The following is a 24,761-nucleotide window of genomic DNA, read 5'->3' on the forward strand; positions in this document are numbered from 1 at the left end:
CGCGCGCGGGGCGCGGAAGGACGCGGACGCCCCCGGCGCGCCCGTCAGGCCCGCCCTCGCCCGCCCCCGGCGCGGCGCACCTCCCTCGCCCCGCCCCCCGGGGCCAGCCGCCCAATCACAGCGCCGCGCACGTGACGAGCGCTGCCTGCGATGACCTCATCCCTGGTGTGGGATGACGTCAAATTCAAGATGGATGGAATCACAGCGGCAGCGGCGGCTGCGGCGCGCGCGAGCCGAGTGTGAGCGGAAAGGGGCCCGGCGACTGCCTCGGGGCTGGAGACCGGTGAGTAACTGTCACGCCCCTCGCCCTAGAAGAACTGCGGGGCCCCGCGGGAGGCCACAGCCTCCTCGCAAAACGCGGCCTTTCCTGACGTAACTCTGAGGTGATTTCTCTCCTCTTTTTTCTCTCCACCAGCGGGTTGCGGGTTCCGAGCGCTTCTGCGCGTGCGCCGGGTCCGGGCTCTCACCGAGCATGCCCCAGGCTCCCACGTAGCCGATTGTGCCTTCACACTGCGCATGCTCCTTGCCCGCACTTGGCCTCGCCCTCGCCACTGCGCACGCTCCGTCCCCGGCTGGTCTTCCCTCGCCCGGCCAGGTGCCCCCTGGGCCGGACGTGCCCGGCCCTGGCGCGCGCACCTGCGCGGAGCGGTTGGGACGCCTTCCGGGCCGAGGGCACGTGCTCGCGGTCCCGTGCAGGCGTGGGGACGGGCGGGGGGCGCGAGTGTGCGCGGGAGCTGGGGGCGGTGGGACCCCGCACCTGCCGTGGCCAGCGCCCCGTAGCCCCTGGGTCCCTCCCGGCGACCGCAGGCGAAACCAGCCGGTAGCCCGGGTGGACTTGGCCGGCCCCGCCCCAGCCCGCCTCCTTGGCCGGCCCTCTGCCGGACGCGTGGACCCCGGAGCGCACTCGTTTCCCTCCAGAGGACCTGTTTCTGCTCCGTTGCGGGTGGTTTCCCACTCGAGACAGGCCCCGGCCGAAATCTGCGACCGGAAGCGGTGGGGAGGAGGGGGGTGGGCTGGGACCAGCGGTTCTGGAGAACCCGGCCCGGAGACCTCCGCTGGCGGGAATCCCCGTGATCTTTTCGTGTGTTCTCGCCCGGACCGCTTAGGTCGACCAAGTTCAGTAGCGCCCTATAGGCGCCTGTAGCGTGGGGGAGCCCCTCGGCCCGAGCCCTTCACAGGGCTGCGTGCTTCTGGAGAATGCCACTTGAGCGGCACGTTTGGAGGTGGGGTGTTTTCAGAGACTGGTTCTTCCTCGGGATTGCCAGACGGGGGTCCATGAGGGCAGAGGTTAATCAGACCCCCCGCGTAGTACAGCCTCCTGGGGTCTTGTAGTGCAGGAGCCCCCCTCCGGCGTCTGAGGGCCTCACTGTATTACAACATAGTCCAGTGATTGCCATGATGATGACCCCGAGTCATCAGTAAGGGACCTGCATTGTGGTCTGTGCACCTCGTTTAAAAAGACAAAGCGGGGGGCGCCTGGGTGGCTCGGTCGGTTAAGCGTCCGACTTCGGCTCAGGCCATGATCTCACAGTCCGTGAGTTCGAGCCCCGCGTCGGGCTCTGTGCTGACAGCTCAGAGCCTGGAGCCTGTTTCGGATTCTGTGTCTCCCTCTCTCTCTGCCCCTCTCCTGTTCATGCTCTGCCTCTCTCTGTCTCAAAAATAAATAAACGTTAAAAAAAAAAAATTAAAAAAAAAAAAAAGACAAAGCGGGTTGATCCGTTTTGGATTTTCCATTGGCAGCTCTTCTCCCCTCTGATGCTTGGAGTAAATAACCTCTTCCACCTCTAACGTCTAATTGTCATTACTGTTAAATTTAAGTATTCCTAAGTGTGAAAGAACAGGAAGAAAGTGGACATGGGGGCACTGGTCTGCGTGAAAGCAACGTCATGTTTCATTCATTTCATTCAACGCTCTTGAAGGTGGCACGGACTTCATTGTGTGCGGTGAACAGTGGAAAGGATAGAACCCCAGTCCTTCAGGAACCTTAACAGTGTTTATGGCAGGGGATGTGTAACCAGGGAGCGTCTGGGTGAGCGGGGGATGACTGAAGGGACAATTCTCGTGGTCCCCAAAGCTGATTCTAGAGCTGTTTACCAGCGAGGTTTGCCAGGTCCCGGTGATGGGCTGCAGAGGAGAGAGGTTTCCTGTTTGGGAGACCTGGTGGTTGTCAGCATACCTAACCAAATAAGGAACGTGTGAGGACAAGCAGATGTGGGGTAGGGGCGAGGGTGGGGGGGCGTGAGGACTGCCCCGGGCACGTGGGTGATGGAAGTGTTCATTCAGTGAGCCCCGCGGGCCCAAGGGCAAGTCTGAGCAGAGATGCGGGTTTGGCAGCCCTCGTCCAGGGGGCCTTCAAGCCCCGAGAGCTCATGTGAGAAGCGGGGCTGCCAACGGGCTAAGCTCTAGCAGATGCTGGAGCAGTGAAGGTGAGCAGGTGCGGGGCTTGAACCTGGAGTGTACGAATGGATTTCTCTCTTTACCCGGGAGATGCTTGCCAGGCCTGTGCTGAGCGTTAGGGATACACAGATCATTCCAAATAGTTGTGTTAACCCCAGGAGATGTGGATGGAGTATTGTGGCAGTTCAGGTAGGACTGGGCCACGGGCTACGGGCACAGCAACCGGAGCTTTGTAGAGACCGTGACATTTGAGCGAGATCTTTCTGGGAAGGCTGGCCAAGGGAACTTGGAAAGGTGTGTCAGGTGGTGAAAATTGGGTGCACAGGTTTGTAGGGTGGGTGGTAAGGAGTGTCCAGAGGGGGGTGGAAAGAAAAAGTACGGCCAGAACATGAACAAGCTTGTATGCCAGTCTGTGGAGTTTGGATTTTATCTAGGAAGCAACGGGAAAATCTGTATAGTATTCGAAAAGGCTGTGATGGGACCGGCTTTACTTTAGGAAAACAAATACAAGGCACAGTTTCCACTCCTGCCTGTAGTTGGATTGTCAGAGTACAGAAAAATCAACAAATATTATTGTGCAAGGAGTTTTGTTGGGCATTGTGAAGGGTATCAGGATCTATTAAATAGGTTTTTAGTCCTTACATAAGCTTACCGTTCTGTTGGGGAGACAAACCAAGTAAACGTTATGTAAATGGTGCGACTGTGATACAGGAGTTGAAAGGTATTTGCTCATAAACCGAAGTGGTCAAGGAACGTATATTCCTTAGCTAAGGCTGCCAAACAAAGTACCACAGACTGGGGGGCTTAGTAGCAATTTATTTCCTCACAGTTCTGGAGCCTAGAAGTCCAAGATCAAGGTTTGGGCAGGGTTGGTTTCTCCTGAGGCCTTTCTCCTTGGTGTGTAGAGGGCCACGTTCTCTCTGCCTTCACGTGCTCCTGTCCTCCTCTCCCCTTGGAGGGATACCGGTCAGATTGGATTAGGGTCCACCTTAAAGTCCTTGCTAAAACTTGATGAGCCCTTTAAAGACTCTGTCTCCAGGGGCACCTGGGTGGCTCAGTCGTCTAAGCATCTGAGTCTTGATTTCTGCTCAGGTCATGATCTCACAATTTCCTGAGTTCAAGCCCCGCATGGGTCTCTGTGCTGGCAGCTCAGAACCTGCTTGGGATTCCCCCCCACCTTCTCCCTCCCTCTCCCCCCTCCCTCCCTCCCCCACCTCCCCTGCTTGTGCTGTCTCTCTCAGAATAAAAAAAAAAAAAAAAGACTGTATCTCCAGATCTGCTTGCATTTGGAGGTTCTGAGGGTTAGGACTTGAGTGTGTGATGGGGCACAGAGAGGGGGACACAGTCCAGCCCATGACAAAGGCTTAATGGAGTGATTGGACTTGAGCTGAGCTTTGAAAGATGATTAATGTTCAGCTGAGTCGCATGCGGGGGAAGGTTCCACGGGGTGCCTTGGACATTTCAGATCCGGTAGTGGAGGAAGCAGGACACTCGGGTTCTGTCTCAGAGACACAGCATCTGAAACAGGAAGTTGTCACACGGGAAAAATGAAGGGAAAGAAAATGTAAAAAGTGGTTTGAAACCAGATTTACAGAGCTATAGAGTCTGTGTTTTTAAATTTCTGTGTTTTCACAGATAACCATTGTTTTTGTCATTACGTATTTTCACCCAACTTGTAGGTCTCAGCTAAAATGTCACACGAGGCATTTCTTAGACTCCCTCTCCAAACCCCGTTTCTCCACCCAGGTATGGCCCCCTGTTTACTAACATTATGGCGTAATCTGAAGTTACCTTTTTCATTTGTTTCCTTGCTCATTATCTGATTTACCCCACTAGAATCCGGAGGCCTCATCTGTTGTGTGCGCCCATGTTTCAGGCCTGTCTAAACACGCCTTGCACATACTAAGAGCTCAGGAAATAAATTAGTAGTAGCATTAGCTGCGCGTGTGCCTGATGGATGCTTGAAGCTTCGTTTTAGGAAGCTCCGTGCAGCAGCAGGGTTGTGAAGGATGGACTTGGAGAGTGTGGCAGGAAGAGTGAGTAACACTTGGAAATGTATCAGTTCGGGTCCTTTAAGAAGAAGAACAGAAACCGACAGGCTAGCTTGAGTAGAACAAGGAATTTATTGTAAAGATGCAGGATCGCTCCAGAGGTTTAAGAAAAAGCTAAGGAATTGGGCCAGGAAGTACGGAAACGAAGGTAACTGGCTGGAATGGGCACAGTGGGCACTGGCACACTGCATTTTTAGGTCACTGCTGCGCTAAATCCTCTCCACTCATTTGCTGCCTTTATTGGTTTTCGCAGGCCCGTATTCCAGACAGAAGGTTTCTGATCTGCTTGGCTTTGGTTGCGTGCCTACCCGTGAGCTGGGACAGAGCAGCACAGCACACTCCCTCACTGGGGTGGGGGTGGGGGGGGGGGTCTTCAAAGCCAAACCCAGGGCCGGGCCTCTTCCAGCAGGAGGCCCAAGCAGAAGCAGACAGGCTGCTCGCCGACCGAGGTGCCCCGCACGGGCCGGAGCTGTGCTGTGGGAGGGAGCACATCCTCAGCCAGAGCCAGCCCCTCCCCGAGAGACTGAAAACAGGGTGACGGGGGCCCCAAGGGAGCGGCACTCCTGCCCGGGAAGGGTCGGATTAAGTAAGGCTGGCTCTGCAATCTGAGGCTCTTTGGAGGATTTCTGACACCTGTCTGGTCACTGAGGGAGTGATAACAGCCAACTGAGAGCACTTCTGGTCTCCTTCGAGTAATAAAATCTCGTGGGGAGTCAGGCCTAAATCCAGCGGCGAAGGTTTGGGGCTGCGTGGTACGTGTGTGCTCGTGTTCCAGAGTCAAGCGTAGACGCTTTGCTCTTCTGTTTGCTTTGTGCTACGTGCATTTCTTCTCTGCCATAATGGTGGGGACTGTGGAAGCGGTCCCCAACGCTCCAAGGGACTGTGCGCCCAGAGTTCGGTTCGGGTGTGGGTGTGAACAGACATTTTCCTATAGAACTGGTACCGAGGCTCTTATGGGCTAGTCCAGCAGGGAGTTTGATTTGTAATGTATATTAGCTCTGACACCAGCCTGAGTTTTAGTCTCCAAAACGTGAAAATCAGTGGGCTATCTCGGTCCCTTCCCCTCTCCCTTCCTGGGCCCCTCATTCACCTCCTGGTGCCCATTATACCAGTGCTTTGTTGTGCTTTGCTGTCTTCTGTCCACGTCACGAGAATGCTCTCTTCCAAAACCATCTACCTTCCCTCCATCCCCTTAACGATCTTAATTCCTTCCGCTAACATTGGTATAAAGAGGAAATTATTTGCATTGAATCAATTTCTATTAAGATACGAATCCCCGCTTCTCGTGGCATTTAGTACCTAGGGAATCTGAGGTATTGGTGTGAAATAATTTTCTGCAGTTCAGTTGCAGAGTGCTTTGTAGCCATGCTGGGGAGTTGGAACTTGGATTCCCCGCCCCACAAGGGGTTTAAAGCCCCGACGCAATCAGATGTGTGTTTCTGAAAAGTATCTGTAGTAAAAACGGGAAGAACGGAACCTTTGCCGTTCCGATAGTCGAGCGTGAGTCCCAGGTCTTCTCTGATGTCCCCACTGTGCGCCCACCCACCCTCCCACCTCCCGGCCAAGTTAAGTGCTTCCCGAAATCGGTGTTCTTGTAGCACTGTTGGCATCCGTCACCCTGTTTAATTTTGTACGTCTCTGTCTTCCCGTGGGAACGTGAGCTATTGGACAACAGGCCAGCGACTCTTTAGAACACTCGGGACCACGTACATTCAGGAAGGGAAGAGAGGAAGGAAGCAAAATGCCTGCTTGCCGTGTAGGAAGCACTACATGCAGGGGGAGCTTGCGAACATAGTGTGTCTTCTGTTGATCGTAAAACTCCCACGTGGTAAGCAGGGTTAGCCCCACTTCACAGGTTAAGGAAGCTGCTACTCAGGAAGGTCAAGTGACCTTGACCGGGTTATATGCCCGATCAGTGGCACAGCCAGGACTGGAGACCCAACTGATTTGAACGTCTTTTCCAGGAGCTGGGACTTCCATGAATCGTTAAGCATAAAGATTCTCATTTTGAAATTGCAGGAAACCGCATGAAATAGGAACAGTTCAGGCAGAGTTTGGGAAGATTTTTGTGTGCGAGGATCCAAGTGGTAAGCGAGCCAGCCCTATTTCAGAATCTGGTTTTCCTTGGGGGATTTCCACTCAGCTCTTTCCGTCCATCATAAACGGCTCTTTTCGTCCACATTTCACCCACTTTCCTTTCAAGAGCGCCAGGTTTTCACTATGACTAAAGTGATAGCAGGAACTCTTCACCGATGAGTCAGGTGGAGATAAGCCATGGGAAGGGCGTGGGGGTGGACGCGGTGGCAGTGTGCATTTACACGTAAGAGCTTTCAGATTTGTGATGCGCTGTCTTCGGTGAGTCCGAGGTCCTGGTCATTCATAATTAAAACGTACGTGAGAGGTTGGAGTCTGATGAGCGCAGATTTGTGGAGGAGGCAGTCCGTTCAGTAGCAAAGCTGGCCTTACGGGGGCTGAAGAGCCGAAAAAGCAAAGGCGTTTGGACGTTCAGTCCGCACACCCACCAGCCACAAAGGGTCTGGCTGGGTCATCTCAGGAAATTCAGCAGCTGTGATTTCCACCCCCCTTTTGCCTGCATTCCTAATGGAGCATTTTATATTTTCAGTCACGTTGTTAAACAGGGTGTAAATGAATAAATATACCTACTGTCCTTAAAACACAAAAATCCAAATTGTTAATTGTTTGCAGCTAGACCGGGAAAGGGCCCATTGATCTTGAGTTTCAGTAATTGCAAAGGTAAAAGCAAGGTCTTCAGCCGGCCCGTGAGGGGCCCGCGCTGCACACATCTCAAGGCTTTGTCCCGGGCCGCTGGACAGGACAGAAGGGATCCGGCTCCTCTTAGGATCTTGACTGGTCTTCGTTTAGCCCTCGGGGCCCTCGTGCCTCCTTCCCCTCTGCAGCCCCATCACCCGCCTTCCCTGCGGGCAGCCTGTGCTCCAGCCACGCGCTCTGTCTGTCTCCTGTCCTTGAAATGCCCTTCACGCGTCCTGCCTGACTCCTCCCAGGTTTCTGACTCCTGCTCGTTCTGAAGAATGCCTTCCCTGCCCTCCCTCTCGGCTGCACCTGCACCACGTCCGGACCGCCGCCCCCGTCCTGCGCGGTGCTCAGCATGCTGACGCGTGGTGACGGACTGACCTGTCCTGGTCCCACACCAGTCTTTCAGACGGGACCACGCTTCTCAGGCCTCCGTCCTCCGCGTCTCGCCGGGCCCAGTACATCCTGGACACGCACCGGGCTAGGAGAAGCGGGTAATGTGATGACGGAGTCCAGGCTCTGGGACCCGACTCGCAGCTGGCCCTGCTTCTCGCTGAGTCACCTTAGGTACAGTGCGTGACTTCTCAGTGCCTCCGTGTCCTCGTTTGTATAGGACAGGGGTTTGCACAGTGCCGAGCTCAGATGTTAGTGTGGGAATTAAGGGAGGAAACCAGCGACAGGAGCGCCGTAGGGGTTAAAGAGCGTGGCCCCTGGAGCCAGGTCCCCTGGTGTGAGTCCTGCTCGGCTGTTTATTGTGCACGTGACCTGGACCAAGTTACTGCCCCTCTGGGCCTGTTTCCTCGTCTCTAAAATAACCGAGTACCCACCTCCCAGGGTTGCTGTAGGTACGCAGTTAAGGCGTAAACATGTGGACGCCGTGTGGACGCCATGTGTGGCAGAGCAGGCATGCGAATCCGAGCCACTCGTGGGTGTCCATTAGCGCTCAGGGCAGTGGGACGGGAGATGCCCAGCTGCGTCCCACACTGCGTGCCAGGACTGCGCGTGCCCGGCCACCTTCCGAGCCGGTGGTCTCGTGGGGGGCTCTAAATGCGGCTGTAGCCAAATGAATGGTTTAAGCAGTTTACGGGGACAGCGACTCTTTCTCTTAAGGCCTCACTCTGAGTGACTTATTTTTTTCCTAATTCCCGAACGTTTTCGCTCAAAGAGTATGGGAGCCCGTGGTTCAAGGGATTAGAAGTAGGGACTTGGAACAAAAACAGCGATCACGATCATTTGAGAAAAGCAAAAGAAGGACACTTTTTTGGACCGCGTCGTTTGTGGCATGCAGTGGTGGGGGACGGACGGTGTGGGGTCGCAGTTGCCGCACGGCCAGGAACATGGAAGTCTCCCGTGGTTTCATCCTCACCCAGCCTTTCAGCCTGTGCCTGTGGTTTCATCCCTGGGTGTTTGGATTCCCCCACGAGCAGACCCCGAGACGGGAATGCAGAGTGGATGTTTGCTTGGGAAGTGATCCCAGGAAGCACAGGAGGTCGTAGGGAACGAGGAGCGAGAAGGGGCGCCCGTAGAAGGCACACTCGGCAACAGGTGTCTGCTCACGTTTGGAAAATCAGACTGAATTCCTGAAAAAACCCGAGCCAATTTTTCTATCAAACTTCATCTCCGGTAAGGACACCCTTCCAGCTGTTCTGGTCGGATTCGTGGAGCTTTCTTTAGTTCCTCGCCTTCTCACCCTCTACAGTCAATCCATTAGACGTCCTAGTAACTAACTGCCTCGGCTCCCCTGCTACCACCCTGCTCCCCCACCGTCCTGTCTCCCCTGGGTCACTGCTGCAGGCTGCCAGCTGGTCCAGGCTGCCGTCACCTGTCCCCTGCCTCCTTGCTGCGGGCTCCCAGCTGGCCTCCCAGCTTCTACCTTTCCTGTTTTCCGTGCTCTCTTCTCGACAATGTAGCCGGAGGGATCCTTTTGAAACATAACTCAAGTCATTGTCATTTTTCTGCCCAGAATCTTGGAGTGACTCTCGGTTTCACTTCTGGCAGAAAGCTCAGTTTGCCTGCGGTTCCCTCAGCCCTGCAGTCGGCGGCTCCCTGCTCCAGCCCTGCTGCCTCTTGCGCCCCGTGCCGCTCGCGCTGCCCTTCCCTGGGTGATTGCCATGGCTCCTTGCCTTCTTCAGAGCTTCTCAGATGGCATTTTGTCGAGTGAGTGAATGACTGATTTGTGGAGCTCTGGCACAGTTTGCACTGTGCTGTAGGTGCTCCGTAAATGGCAGCACCGTTTTCTCCTTTATTTAAAAAAAAAATTTTTTTTTTTTAACATTTATTTATTTTTGAGACAGAGAGAGACAGAGCATGAACAGGGGAGGGGCAGAGAGAGAGGGAGACACAGAATCTGAAACAGGCTCCAGTCTCTGAGCTGTCAGCACAGAGCCTGACGCAGGGTTCGAACTCACGGACTGTGAGATGATGACCTGAGCCGAAGTCGGACGCTCAACCGACCGAGCCACCCAGGCGCCCCACCGTTTTCTCCTTTAATCTGCACGACTGCATGGTGTGGTAGCCGCTGTTATCCTTATTTTGCAGTGGCGGAAACTGAGCCCCAGAGACTGACCAGCCCCGAGCCCTGTCTTGGCCCGGACTCGCGGGAAGGAGCACATCGCACATAACGTCTGTGGATGTGAGCACATGAGACTGAAACACAGGTGTCAGGAGATCGCAGCCTTACTGTGTTTGAGCCACGCGGACATTTTCTACTCTGTCCCTGTCGTTTTATCTGTTTTTAATTGCTGGTGTCAAACCACTAAATTGATTTTAAGAAACGCTTTTGAAAAATACTCGTCCGTGCTTTTAATGCTGCGTCTTGCTTTTCTGAGCTGGGTTTCTCAAAAACTATTAGCGCTAAAGACCGTGGTCATTGCATAGCTGGGTTGGTAAGTGTGGCATTACAAGTTGCTTTCTTTTTCTGCTGACCTTTGTGAAAGGTGACAAGGGTCTGTGTAAACAAATGCATGATGTTAAGACATGACAGTAGGATTAGGGAAGAAATTAAAATGGCCAACAGAAAAGAGGAAGGGAGATGTCTCTATCAAGCAGTCACAGATAGAGGAATTAAAATTTGCCGTTGATACAGAATGTTGGAAGGCAGGAATGAACGGAAACTCCGTACACTCTGACCAAAGCATGTGTCTGGGGACAAGCTGCTTACCCGGCACCGTCTCTGGAAGCAGGCACGTCTCTGAGCCCATTATATTGAGCCAGCACCATCAGGGGGTTAGAACAGTGGTAAAGCAGTTTGTATGCCGTGTTCACTGAGTCTAGGTTGGGGGCCCAGCGAACTCTTTGTGGGCTCTTCTGAGGAGCCCCCATGCTGGTGGACCGGCAGAGGCTGATCCTTTGAAACCAGAGGAGAACTTGCCAGTGTGCTGCGTGCCAGGTTTCGTACACTTACAACCTGCCCCCTGCAGAATGATGAAACGGTCACAAACAATCCGCGTTACTCTGAATCCATTCAAAAATAAACGCATTAACAATTTTTTTTAATTTTTTGAATGTTCATTTACTTTCGAGAGAGAGGGAGACAGAGCACGAGCGAGGGAGGGCCAGAGAGAGAGGGAGACACAGAACCCAAAGCAGGCTCCAGGCTCCGAGCTGTCAGCACAGAGCCCGACGTAGAGTTCAAACTCACGAACCGTGAGATCGTGACTTGAGCCTAAGTGGGACGCTTAACCTACTGAGCCACCCAGGTGCCCCAAATCATACTAGTTTATTTATTTATCTTTATGAATATAATTTGTTGTCAGATTGGCTTACATACAACACCCAGTGCTCATCCCTGCAAGTGCCCTCCTCAATGTCCATCGCCCATTTTCCCCTCTCCCAGCCCCCATCAACCCTCAGTTTGTTCTCTGTATTTAAGAGTCTCATAGTTTCCCTCCCTCCCTCTCTGTTTGTAACTTTTTTTTTCCCCTTCCCTTCCCTTCCCCCGTGCTCTTCTGTGAAGTTTCTCAAGGTCCACATGTGAGTGAAAACATAGGATATCCTTCTCCGACTGACTTATTTCACTCAGCATAATTCCTTCCAGTTCCGTCCACATTCTTGCAAACGGCAGGATTTCATTCTTCCTCGTTGCCAAGTAGTATTCCATTGTACGCATAAACCACATCTTCTTTATCCATTCGGCAGATGATGGACATTTGGGCTCTTTCCATGATTTGGCTATTGTTGAAAGTGCTGCGGTAAACATTGGGGTACATGTGCCCCTGTGCCTCAGCACTCCTGTATCCCTTGGGTCAATTCCTAGCAGTGCAACTGCTGGGTCATAGGGTAGTTCTATTTTTAATTTTGGGGGGAACCTCCGCACCGTTTCCAGAGCGGCTGCACCAGCTGTGCAGGAGGGTTCCCGTTTCTCCACATCCTCGCCAGCATCTGTAAATCATAACTGTTTTACAGAAGACACTGCCGTCAAACCACAGAGGTGTTACAGTGACAGAAGCCCAAGTGAAGGGTCAGCTTTGATTGCGTTGTCTGTGTATGAAATGGTTTTCCCTTCATCGAGAGCATGGGTGGTGCAAATATGGGCCCTTTTCTTTGACACCGAATTAAATGGTTACCGTGTATGAGATGCTAGCTCACGTAACCTTCGCAACAGCCCTAAAGAAGGGCACGGTCCCCCATGTTTCACGTGAAGGACCTGGTGCTCAGAGGGGCTAGCCGACCGCCAGGAAGGAGGTGGCCTCTCACCCCGTGTCTCTGCCCGAACACGCGCCCAGCCGCTGGGCCTTTTCTCGTCTCACCTTTAGGTTGTTAGAGAGTTGCAGAGAGATCTGAATCCAGACCTTTTAACTTATAATTAGTAATAATGAAGTTTAGATCAGGCCAGAGTTTCCTCTGTGCTGCTGTCGAAAATGTGATTTGATAAGAAAATTGTATTCGGGAGCCGGTAGGGTGTTTGACATAAGACAGAACCCAAGCTCTTCTGTTGTTTAACATTTCTAACCATTGTTAAGCACTGATACGGTAGTGATCAGTAAGTGACTTTTTTACCTCTTTACAGATTCTTGCCTTTTAAACTTTTTTTAGAGTGCGTGAGCGTGCATACGCGTGAGGGAGGGGCGGGTGGAGAAGGGGGGGGAATCTTACGCAGGCTCCACACTCGGCAAGGAGCCAGACGTGGGGCCCGATCCCATGACCCTGGGATCGTGACCTGAGCTGAAAGCAAGAGTCGGATGCTTAACCGGCTGAGCCCCCCAGACGCCCCAGATTCTTGCCCATTTTTAAAAAATTTTTTTTAATGTTTGTTTATTTTTGAGAGAGAGACAGAATGCAAGTGGGTTCGGTGCAGAGAGAGAGGGAGACACAGAGGCGGGGGGAAAGGTGCAGAGAGAGGGAGCCGTCAGCACAGAGCCTGACGCGGGACTCAAACCCACAAACCGTGAGATCATGGCCTGAGCCGAAGTCAGACGCTCAACCGACTGAGCCCCCCAGGCGCCCCGATTCTTGCCCATTTTTAAAGGTCTGGTAAGGCCACCCCTTTGCGACCCAGTTGTAGCAGTTCACGTCGTGTATAAGTATGCCCAAAAGCAAGACTGACTTTGTTTCCCGAATCACGGGCTCGGGAGTCCTGATAACTTCATACTTACTCTCTGAGGTTAAAGGGATAGAACGAAGCATCGGATGAAGAACCCTAGGTAACAAACTTTTAATTTCAAGTGGTGCCTTTCTGCGTAGCTGCCGAGTTCCAGCAGCCTTCCGACGGTGGTACGGTCTTCGGTCCTAAAAGCGCTCCGCTTCAGCCATCGCTGGTCTCCGGGAGCCACGAGGCCGGTTCGCTTCTGTTTCCCGTGGCATTTAAGGGAGAGCTTTGGTCTGCCTGCGGTCTGCGCAGTGTCGGCCCCTAGGAAAAGACAGCTAGCGTTCCCTGCCCTCGAGGAGCTTTCCGTCTCAGGGCGAGCTTTTCGGCACGTTTTTCATGATGATTCTGCGCTTTGTCTTTCAGATAAGCCCACGCGATGGAGGGGTTGCTGCATTACATCAACCCGGCCCACGCCATCTCCCTCCTCAGTGCGCTCAACGAGGAGCGCCTCAAAGGGCAGCTGTGTGACGTGCTGCTGATCGTCGGGGACCAGAAGTTTCGAGCTCATAAAAATGTCTTGGCTGCCAGCAGCGAATATTTTCAGAGTCTGTTCACGAATAAGGAGAACGAGGCCCAAACCGTATTTCAACTTGATTTTTGTGAACCCGATGCTTTTGATAATGTTTTGAACTACATTTATTCTTCGTCCTTATTTGTCGAGAAAAGCAGTCTCGCCGCCGTCCAAGAGCTGGGCTACAGCCTCGGGATTTCCTTTCTGACGAACATCGTCTCGAAAACACCTCAGGCACCCTTTCCAACGTGTCCCAACAGGAAGAAGATATTCGTAGAAGAGGACGAAAGCAGTTCTCAGAAGAGAAGTGTCATCGTGTGTCAAAGCCGAAACGAAGCACAAGGCAAGACTGTCGGTCAGAATCAGCCCGACCTGAGCCACACCTCGCGGCCCTCCCCCGGCCTCGCGGTCAAGACCGGCACCGGGAAGCCCCACGTCCCAAAGCCAGCGGAAGCGCCTCACGCGTCGCCAGTAGCCGAAAAGACTTGGCCCAGAGATGGCCCTGCGGGCTGCGCGAAGTCCCTCGAGCGTCCCGGCTCTGTGGACGACCCTCACAGAAGCAGCTTAGCGAAGAGCAACGCGGTGCCGCCTGGCAGGCCGCTGCAGGACAGAGAGGGGACGGACGAGAAACCGTGTCTGAGCGGCCAGCTGCCCAAAGGAAAAGCCATAGAGCTGGCCTTGAAGAGACCACGGCCGCCCGTCCTGTCTCTTCGAAGCGCGTCCGAGACCCCCTACGTGTTGAAGGAAACCGGCAAAGGAGGCGGCCCGGGCGAAGACAGGAACCTGCTGTACTATTCCAAGCTGGGGTTGGTGGTCCCGTCCGGCGGCTCTGGTTCCGGAAAGCAAGGCATCGACAGAAGCGGCCCGCTGGTGAAGAGTCTGCTCAGGCGCTCGCTGTCCATGGACAGCCAGGTTCCCGTCTACTCGCCCGCCATAGACCTGAAGCCTTCCCAGGGGCCCTCGGCAGCGTCCGGGGAGGTGCCCGCCAACGTGTTCTGTGCTCTGTCTCAAAAGCCGTCTGTGAAAGAGTGCGGCGACGCGCCAGCCCTCGACGAGCGGACTCCGGCGCCCCAGCCGCACCGCCTCAGGTCCTTCAGCGCCTCTCAGTCCACGGACAGGGAGGGCGAGCCTGCCGTGGCCGAGGTGCGCGTCAAGACGGAGCCCCGCAGCCCGCTGTCGGACCCCTCCGACATCATCCGAGTCACCGTGGGAGACCCGGCGGCCGCGTCGTCCGTCACGAGAGACCTCTCCCTGAAGACCGAAGACGACCAAAGAGACATGAGCAGACTCCCGGCCAAAAGGAGGTTCCAGGCGGACCGAAGACTGCCGTTTAAGAAGGTAAAGGAGGGCGAGCACGGGTCTCCGGTGTCCGAACAGAACTTGGAGGAGGGCTCGAGCCCTCCTCTCCCCGATGCCGACTTTCCAGACTCTGACTTGAATAAAGAGGAATTTGGTGAGTTGGAGGGAACGAGACCAAACAAAAAGTTTAAATGCAAACATTGCCTTAAGATCTTTAGATCCACAGCAGGCCTTCACCGGCACATTAACATGTACCACAACCCAGAGAAGCCCTATGCTTGCGACATCTGCCACAAGCGCTTTCACACGAACTTCAAAGTGTGGACGCACTGCCAGACCCAGCACGGCGTGGTGAGGAACCCGTCGCCGGCCTCTAGCTCACACGCCGTGCTGGACGAGAAGTTCCAGAGAAAGCTCATTGACATAGTGAGAGAGCGAGAGATTAAGAAGGCCCTGATCTTTAAGCTGAGGCGCAGCAAGCCCGCTTTTCAGGCGCAGACTAGCTCCCAGGCCCAAGCCATCAAGAGGAACTTGCGGTCCCGAGCCAAAGGAGCGTACGTGTGCACTTACTGCGGAAAGGCCTATCGCTTTCTCTCGCAGTTCAAGCAGCACGTAAAGATGCACCCGGGAGAAAAGCCCGTTGGCGTCACTAGAGCTGCTAAGCCCAGGGAGCATGTTTCTCTGGAGAGCCCGGTAGAGAACAAGGAGGTTTACCAGTGCCGCCTCTGTAATGCTAAGCTCTCTTCTCTTCTAGAGCAAGGAAGCCACGAGCGGCTGTGCCGAAACGCAACTGTTTGCCCCTACTGCAGCCTTAGGTTTTTCTCGCCCGAGCTCAAGCGGGAGCACGAGGGCAAGTGCGAGTACAAGAAGCTGACGTGCCTCGAGTGCATGCGTACCTTCAAGTCCTCCTTCAGCATCTGGCGGCACCAGGTCGAGGTCCACAACCAGAACACGATGGCGCCGGCCGAGCACTTCTCCCTGCCCGGCCTGGACCACAACGGCGACGCGACCGCCGCCTCCAGGCCCCAGGCCCAGGCCGAGCCTCCGAAAGCCAACCACGCGGCGGCCGCCAAGGACGACGCCGCGTTCAGCGACTGTTCCGAGCAGGTGAACTTCGACTCCGAGGATTCCTCCTGCCTCCCCGAGGACCTCAGCCTTTCGAAGCAGCTGAAAATCCACGTCAAGGAGGAGCCCGCCGAGGAGGCCGAGGAGGAGGCGCCCGAGGCCCGCGCGGCCGCCAAGGACGCGGGCCCCAGCAAGGACAGCAGCCTGTGGCCGTGCGAGAAGTGCGGCAAGACGTTCACGGCGCACAAGCAGCTGGAGCGGCACCAGGAGCTGCTGTGCTCCGTGAAGCCCTTCATCTGCCACGTTTGCAACAAAGCCTTCCGCACCAACTTCCGCCTCTGGAGCCACTTCCAGTCCCACATGTCCCAGGCCGCCGAGGAGCCGGCGCACAAGGACCCGGAAGCCTGCCCTGTCCCCACAAACTCGCCGTCCCCGCCCCCGCTGCCCCCGCCCCCGCCGCTGCCCAAGATCCAGCCCCTGGAGCCCGACAGCCCGACGGGCGTGGCCGAGACCCCCGCGCCGGCCGCCGCCGAGAAGCTCTTTGTGCCCCAGGAATCCGACACGCTGTTCTACCACGCCCCGCCCCTCTCGGCAATCACATTTAAAAGACAGTTCATGTGTAAACTGTGCCACAGGACATTCAAGACCGCCTTCAGTCTTTGGAGTCACGAACAAAGCCACAACTGAAGGGCCGGGGCCCCTTCGGCCCCTTAACGGAAGGGGAGGCGGTCCCCAGGTTTCAACCCAAACTGTGAGCCGCGCATGAGAAACAAAATATTTTTTCAAGAGAAGGAATAATAAAGGTTGGAAATTGTTACGCTTGAATGGAAGCTCGAGGGAAATCGATATCAATTAGCAAAGTCCTTACTCAGCTTAGAAAAACTAAACTACGTCGTGCTCTGGACCTTACGGTCACACGACGACTGGACTTCATCAATGTTGAAATTCTGATCGATCCCGGTTGTTTGCATGGTTCCTCATTCCACGGTGTCAGTATACTCTTTTACTGGAGGTTGTTTTGGTTTTTTACTGATTTGCAGCCCGTGAAATACTACTTAAGTATTTCTTTCGATTATAGCAGACACCTAAGTTCTAGTTAAGCCTCAGCCACGTCCTGGAGTCCGCAGTGTATCAGGAGGAAGGGGAGAGTAGTCTGCAGTGTTGACTTAGATCTTAGGATACTTTAGCAATAAAACAATGATAAGCCTCAACTGTAATAAGTTATCCTGACACTTGATAACAATAAATATTTGGTATTTTGTGGTCACGTAGACATTCTTTTGTACGAAAGTTGTGAGGAATTTAAATCAGCAATAGTAATACTTAGATTTTTATAAAGTAACAAAACTTGCTCTTGGGTCACTTAGTATAATTAAGGACGGGAGACTTGGGAAATGAAAACAGGATTTCTAGAAGGCCTCTGAGTTTACAGAAACTTCAGTGGCGCTAGGCGTTGTGGTCAGAGCTGGCGCTCCGGGCTGCGTGTGCACATCCCGGCTTTCCGTTCTGACCACGCGGGGCACACGAAGCGTCCGGCGTCCTCTGACTTATCGCTGCCACAGAGGGAAAATCCGAGCGCGTTTGGGACAGGAAGCAGAGGTGGCACGAGGCGCTCACTGATGTTGAGTTTAACCACGTTGGTGTAACAGATCGGGTCGGGACTCACGTTTACGCCCGTGGATCCCAGGCCCCGGGGTCCGTGCGGTGCGGCGGCCCTGAGCCCGGAGTTGGCATCGACTTCCGGAGCTGGGGAGCCGGGGAAACCCCACACCGCGGCCTCCATGCGCCCTCGACGGCGGTATTTACAGCGTTCGGTTTCCTGCCTCTGTCTCCTGAGGATTTCTGTTAGAATTTGTTGGAGTTTATTGTGGTCAGACGTCCTCAGTGCAGTCATTCTGCTCTGAGTCACTGCTTTTGGTGTCTCAGGGATCTGTGTGAAAGCGCGATCAAGGGTCCAAAATGAGTTTCGGCTACCTAATAAGGCCCACGGGGTTTGGGCTGCCTTTTTTTTTTTTTTTTTTTTTTTCTTCTTTTTCCTATTTTGTATGAGTTGCAATTAAAAGGCTTTTGGGAGGGGCCACCCGAGTTCAGTGGGTGTTTCCAAAGGGAAAACTGTCTCACTCGCAGGTACTTAGGTACGAACAAGTGGAAATACTATTGAAACTACAAAAGAGCTCCTTGTCAGGTAGTGCTACGGATGAAGTCTCCCAAGTTTATTCATTTTGTTTGCAAGCTGTTCTTTCAAATAAAAAAGAGACTGTGGCTGAGAAACAATTTGCTGAGTGTTTCCCCGTATCCCGCTGCCACAGAGAAGGTTTCTGGCCTCGGTCTCGTCACCCACGTTCCGGACCAGCGGGAGGGAAGACACGCCTAACTTTTTATCCATACACAAGCATTTTTATACAACAGTAGTGGACTTTGTAGATGAGAGGAATTGCGTATGACATTTTGCCTTTTTGTTTCCTTTTCCATTGGAAAACTGTCCTAAGTCCCAAAGTATTTTTGAGTGGTTGCTTCCTATTTTTGTTCTTAGTTAAATTTGATGGAGAAAGGAAAATAAAATGAAGTCACAGCTACCGACGATTGCCATCTTTATATTTTCTGGAAGAAATCTATGCGTTTGAAAGATAAAACTAAAGCATAGGCTTTTACGCGAACCATCAGGATGGATTGTTGTTCACTGAATGAGTCCCCCTTGTAATGTGCCGTTTCTCATTCGGAGCACCTTGGTAGCTGTCACTTCCTCAAAGGACAGTTTCCCTCAGAGTAGTCCCTGCTTCTGGCTGTTAAGAGTACGTGTGACAGTTCCACGGCACACATCATCTTGGCATTGTAAATTCAGTATCCCAGGACTTGAACCTCTATGCTACATTTTTGAAGATTTTTTGATAATGTTAATCAGTAAAAAATATTTTTGATCTAAATACACGCTCCGCGTATCTGTTAGACTTTGAAAATTGCCAGTGTTTTGTCTTGTTAGTTCCCATTTTTGTCTAGGCAAGGAGCGTAAGATTTCAAATAAAATTTTGAACCAAAAACATTTCTAATGCCGTTCTGGTTTTTCTATTACTTTTTATACTGTACCTTCAAAGCGTCAGGCAGAAAGAGTTTATTTTGGTGGTCAGAGAGTAAACTACGCTTCCTCTCACGTGACTATTTTCAATGTTAGGAAGCAGAGTAATGACAGACACGTGAATTGCTCCATTTAAGAATGTCGATCTCAGACAGCAGGCAGATACTTGGTGTGAGACCAGTGGGTCTTTCCTTGTTACATCTCCAGCTCATAAAAGTGTTGAAAATGTTTTTTCTGATTAGAATTAATTTTTGAAAATGTAGAAAGCTCATTATTCCTTGTAAGTATTCAGGATGCCTTTTTTTATGCAGTTGTGGAAAGAATGTAAGATGTTTTAATATATTCTTTGTTAATCTGAGAACTTGCTGTGTTGAACCATTTTCTTCATGTGGGAGAGGGCGGGAGGGGCCGCCTGAAACACCTCTTTATCAAAGCAAGCAGTGGAGGTTACAAATGGTGTGTGTTTTTTGTAGTTAATATTTCAACCTAATAGAATATTCACCTTTAAAACCAGTTATGGCTAGTGTGCGTTCGTTATTTTTATCAAAATACACAACTAAGGGTTCAACCGTGAGGTCATTTTGCGTTTGTGGGGACATGTGTGTGGTTCTTGGTTTTCTGTTTTGGAGTGGATCGTTCACAGCCTTTTTAAAAATAGACTCCAAGGGCGCCTGGGTGGCTCAGTCTGATTTCAGCTGAGGTCACGATCTCACAGTTACTTATGTGAGTTCGAGCCCCGCATGGGGCTCTGTGCCGACAGCTCAGAGCCGGGAGCCTGCTTCGGATTGTGTCTCCCTCTCTCTCTGCCCCTCCCCCGCTCACACTCTGTCTCTCAAAAATGAGTAAGTGTTTAAAAACAAACAAATAATATACTCCAGCTCTTACTAACCACTGGCGATTGTACCTACACACAGCAGCCATTGGTGTTGATGAGGGTAGAAGCTGGGGGACCAGAATAAGATGCCCTTTCCTGGAGGCAGGGGTATCTTCCTCTACGGGCCAGCGGTCCTTGCGGGTGAGGGACAGACAAGAACTCACTGGTCTAAAGTTGGCCTTCGTTCCCTCTGTGCGCGTGTGTGTGTGCGTGTGTGTGTGCGTACATGACCAGAATCCAGAACCTTAGGAAGTAAAGGTATTTGAATTTTCTTACTACAAAAATAGAGTTCATGTATAACAGGTTTCTTTATAAATTGCACTAACTCATATTGGAACCCTACAAGTCCGTTTTGTCAATTTCTGAATTCTCATTGATGTTTTTTTGTAATAAGTGTGAAAAGCATTATTATTTAAATAATGCTAATACAGTTAGTAAGTTCTTTAACACTGGCTTTATTATTTTTTTTTTAAGTTTAAAACATAGGGTTTTCTTTTGTGGCTTTAGCACTTTAAGAAGTTTTATGTCTCCATAATTTGTCACGGGCTTGCTAGGTGCTTCTCTGCGTGTGCTCTAGCGAGCACTTCTTCCGCGCGCCTGGGGGACCCTGAGCAGCCGTGCTTACCTGCTGGAGGAGGAAACATGGGTGAATGTCAGGTTTCTTAAATTCCTTTCAGAGACCATCATTTGGGAACCAAAGTATTTGACTGTAAATCTTGAAAATAACTGAGTACTCCCTCATCATTTATTAGTGCTGTTCTCAAATTGTCCACAAAGCTTCTCCTCGGTTAATGTTAATTTTGGAAAGGTGATAATTTCTTATTGACATTAATCCAGAACTTCAAAATTTTCCATTGAATAAATGCTTATTATTAAGCAAATGTGGTTATAAACAAATTGCGTGTATTTTGTTGTCAGATGCCTTAGCAGACTAAATCATTGTTCAATTTTATTTAGGAATGAGCTTTTCGGAACTCAAAATTCATGGTAAAATAGGATTTCTATCTAATGTTAATCCATTGCTTTTTCTGTATCCAATTCCATCGTCTGTTTCCTTTGCTTAAATCTTGACTAAGAATGATTGGAGTCAATAAATTTGTACTGTATTTTGTTTGGAGTCGTGGTCTCTCTGGTGTATTTTGGGCGTTGACGACCTTGATCAGCAGCGTATCCGTTTCTGAAAGTAAAGACGAAGCCGTTCTGTGAGTAGCAGGAGGGGCCGCCAAGGGCTGTGAGAGCTCTGGTTTCCCCAGCGCGTCCAGGCTGCTTGTGGAACAGGGTTGGCAGTGTGGCTTCAGTTACTGGGGCGCCCCAAATACGGCACCGTTAAACCACATAAGCAGCAGTCTTTGCCTATCTACCTTTTCGTCTGCTGTTCACATTAGTTTTTGAAATGCCGACGGGGTAAAATGCACGGACAGCACGTTTACTCCAGGTTGACGTGTCAGCAGTAATTTTCAGGGCTTCCGGGTCGTGGCATCGTCTGCCATCCTCAACGAGGCCCTTCCGTGATGCCAAGATAGATTGCCTTCTTATGTCACTAGCTTTCCCCATCAGGGGGTATGAGTCGTGGTCGCCAGGCTGACTGCGGGAAGGGAAGGAGCCTGTCCGCAGTGGTAGCCAGGCTCGCACCCGGCTTGCCCCGAGCCCTCTTCCTCCCCGGAGCCCCTAGCCCCGTCTTGGGGGCCCCTGGCCAACAGTTTCGTGGTCACGCTGCACCTAGAGGAACAGTATATAACCTCTTTGTCCTGATCTGCTTCAGCTGTGCTGCTCAGTTGGCCACCAGATACTCTTGTTTAAAGTGTTTACTGTGCCCTTTTCTTTGCAGTGATGACAGGCCTTTCTGGTCTAGGACCGTTGCAGCCCTGTGGCGTCCTCCTCGGTCTTAGCACACACTCAGTACGGTAAATGCCTGTGGTGACAAAACCACGTCTCCAACATGTCATGCTTTCCCCCCACGAGAGGCCCAGCCTTGGCTCTGGTAAGAACGTGGGCTCTGTGAGCTCTGACGGGTGAGTGACCAGAAAGGCTCCTACAAGGCGTATGTCTGGAGAGGGAGTCTCCCCGTGCTGTCACAGGGACACTTTAAAAAAGTGCCTGGGGGCGCTTGGGTGACTCAGTTGGTTAACCTCTGACTTCTGCTCAGGTCGTGATCTCACAGCTTATGAGTTCAAGCCCCGCGTGGGGCTCCGTGCTGACAGCTCGGAGCCTGGAGCCTGCTTGGGATTCTGTGCCTCCCTCTCTCTCTGCCCCTCCCCTGCTCGCACTCTGTCTGGCTATCTCTCTCTCTTAAAAATAAATAATAAAACATTAAAAAAAAATTAAAATAATTCCAGTCTGGTGCAGTCCTGCTGCAGCATGAGTTTGGGGGTCTTGTGATCAACCCTCGACGCCGTCCTCCGAGGTAGGTCCCTCGGTCGGTCCTCTGACACCACATTAGCACACCTGCATCTTGCCCGGCAGAATGTCTTAGATCCCACTTACTGGTGTTGGCATTTCCGGGGCACGCTTCCTGACCCCTCTCCACCTGCTCCTCACCCCTGCCCAAAGAAGGCGCCTAAGTGTTCCCATCAAACCCTGAAGAGCCAAACACTCTCATCACCTCGCCACTTTTCTATTTTCCCCATACGTTCCAGAGCAGGGCTGTTTCTCGTCTTCGCGTTTCTAGGGCTGGCCAAGGGGAGGGCACGTTAAGTGTTTGATAAGTCCAGCAAAGAAATCTTGTCAGAGGCTAGACACAGCCAGTCCATTTATTCTCAGGCTGTATTAGGACAGCTCGCTGAGTCTCTGTGCACATGTCCCCCAGATTCTGAGTCAGCCGCTCAGAGACCCAGAGCGCATTTAATTTTTACGCAGTTCTCAGTAAGCCTGAGGAAGAGCGGAGGTGTTCAGAGGGCTGGCCTCAGATCGATGAGTCCCTTGCCCTTTGTAAATGCCGCACACCCTTGTGCTGCTCTCATTGTTTTGGGTGTCTGGCGGGCTGTATGAGCGTCCCTGGCCCTGCTCCAGTGCCCATTAGGCCACCCTGGTGTGGTGGTGGTGGGTTGTCCAATATACTCCGTCAACCTAAGAAGAGTGATAGCTAATTACTAGCTACTACCAGCATATAGTAGTAACTACACTGAGTTCTTTTTTTATTTGTTTTTAAGTGTATTTATTTATGTATTTGGGGGGGGGGGGTTGGGAAGAGAAGAGAATCCCAGACTCTGTACTGTCAGAACAGAGCCTGACGCAGGGCTTGAACTCACGAACCGTGAGCTCATGACCTGAGCCGAAGTCAGACACTTAACTGACCGAACCACTCAGGCGCCCCTCCGCTGAGTTCCTGGTGCGTGCGCACGTGTGTGTGGAGGTACGTGTAAAACAGTACCAAGCTTGTTTTCCTCCTCCATTGGGTTTGACTTTCCCTTCCCCAAGCTCACGTAGCCCAGGCCTCTCGTCTCCCTCAGTCTGGAACGTGTCTCGGTGTTTCTTTGACTTTCGTGGCCTTGGCCATTTTTAACGATTATGGACCAGCCATCTTGGAGAGCGCCCCTTAACTGGAGTTTGGCATCCCCTCCTGATCAGACCCCAGTTACGTTTTTGTTTTTTTGGTTTTTTTTTTTGCACCAGAACATCGCAGAGACCGTGTTCTTTCCTTTTCGAACCGTGCATGGCGGGCAGTGCCTGTCTGCCCTGACACTGGTGGTGTTCATTGTACCATTTCTCCTCCATGCTTTCCCCCTTTGATAACTATTTTGTGGGGAGATATTTTCAGGCTATGTAGAATCCCATTTTTCGTCTCAATTTTACCCACTAATTTTAGCATCCATTGGCTTTTTTTGCCTGAATTACTTTTCTTAATTTTTTTTTTTTTTATGTTTATTTTTGACAGAGAGAGAGACAGAGCATGAGTGGGGGAGGAGCAGAGAGAGAGGGGGAGACACAGAATCTGAAACAGGCTCCGGGCTCTGAGCTTTCAGCACAGAGCCCGATGCGGGGCTTAAACTCACAGACCACGAGATCATGACCTGAGCCGAGGTCAGACGCTCAACTGACTGAGCCACCCAGGCACCCCCTGAATTACTCATCTATAGTTGTTGCCAAATGGAGATTTTCTCATACCTTCATGCCTTCTTCATTTATCTGTGGGCTCTCTACTGCAAGAAAAAATGGCTGTTATGCCCACTAATATGCTCATTGCTTTTGTGTTGTGGACTCAGGGATTCCTAGTCTGTTCAATGGGTTATAGTCAGTCGCCATCATTCTCTAAGTTTCAATGTTCAAAGCCAGTGGGAGCTTCAGACTGGCTCCCCTGACCTGTGACATGTCCCCCTCGTTCTTTGAGTACTTTCTTGCTTCTCACTCAACAAGGTGTTCCAGACTCACCCTGTCCTTTCCCTGCCAGAGCCCCCAAATCAGGCATTTCTCTAAGGATTCTGGTTCCTTTTAGCAGAGACTCTTGTTTGGAGACCAGGATCTGGGCATTAAGTGTGCTCATTGATGCAAGGTGTGGATGTGCCGGGTCCTTCAGTAGGCAGGCTTAAAGGGAACACACACACACACACACACACACACACACACACACACACACACACACTGACATCTGGATTTATCTCTGAATCTTCTAGACTTATCTGGATATGTGCAAATCACCAATAGCTTCAATTCTAATCCAACACCAGATGGTTCATTCCATGACTCCCTCTTTGTACGTTTATACCTTCCTTCTCTGATGGTGAAAAACCAAGCCCCCATGGCCTCGGTCTCCCTGTGTGTAGCCAATCTCCAGCCCCTGGGACCTGCCTTCCACATGCAGGCTGGCTACCAACCTCACAGGATTTACCTAATGGCTTTTTAACAAAGGGAGAAAGGAAAGAAGACAGGGAGGGAGAGAGGAAGGACTATAATTGACTATTTGTCTCTCTTCTCCTTTCAGTTCTACCCATTTGTGTTTCTGTAGTTGAATACCTGATATTAACTGTATACTGTACAGGATTGATTAGCTGACCCATTATTTATAAATGAACTTCTTTATCTACCATGAAACCTACTTTGTTTGTATTAATATAACTACTCCAGCTCTCTCTTGACAAGTTTTAGCGTGGTATATTTTTTCCATTATTTCACCTATTTGTGTTTTTATAGTTAGT

General features: G+C 51.8%; 1 protein-coding gene across 6 annotated transcripts; it reads left to right on the plus strand.

The window, feature by feature from the left end:
• The first annotated feature begins 200 nt into the window (after window positions 1-200).
• On the plus strand, window positions 201-19,433 carry ZBTB21 (zinc finger and BTB domain containing 21). 6 transcript variants are annotated; one of them, XM_042955568.1, is made up of 4 exons: window positions 6,004-6,276; window positions 6,468-6,535; window positions 7,472-7,714; window positions 13,171-19,433. In XM_042955568.1, exon 4 carries the CDS (start codon window positions 13,184-13,186, stop codon window positions 16,367-16,369), a length of 3,186 nt encoding a protein of 1,061 aa, XP_042811502.1. In that variant the 5' UTR covers window positions 6,004-6,276; window positions 6,468-6,535; window positions 7,472-7,714; window positions 13,171-13,183; the 3' UTR covers window positions 16,370-19,433. The 6 variants fall into 6 exon arrangements, with proteins under 6 accessions (XP_042811501.1, XP_042811505.1, XP_042811503.1 ...); XM_042955572.1 differs by having other exon boundaries at window positions 6,004-7,714; window positions 13,171-14,771; window positions 15,372-19,433; XM_042955567.1 differs by lacking the exons at window positions 6,004-6,276; window positions 6,468-6,535; window positions 7,472-7,714 and adding an exon at window positions 201-283.
• The last annotated feature ends 5,328 nt before the right edge of the window (window positions 19,434-24,761 follow it).

Source organism: Panthera leo, chromosome C2 (assembly GCF_018350215.1).
Source record: "Panthera leo isolate Ple1 chromosome C2, P.leo_Ple1_pat1.1, whole genome shotgun sequence".
Classification (NCBI taxonomy): Eukaryota; Metazoa; Chordata; class Mammalia; order Carnivora; family Felidae; genus Panthera; species Panthera leo.

What these genes read in the sequence shown, in the direction of transcription:
- ZBTB21 (XM_042955567.1), top strand. Translation starts at nt 13,184, where the DNA reads ATGGAGGGGTTGCTGCATTACATCAACCCGGCCCACGCCATCTCCCTC.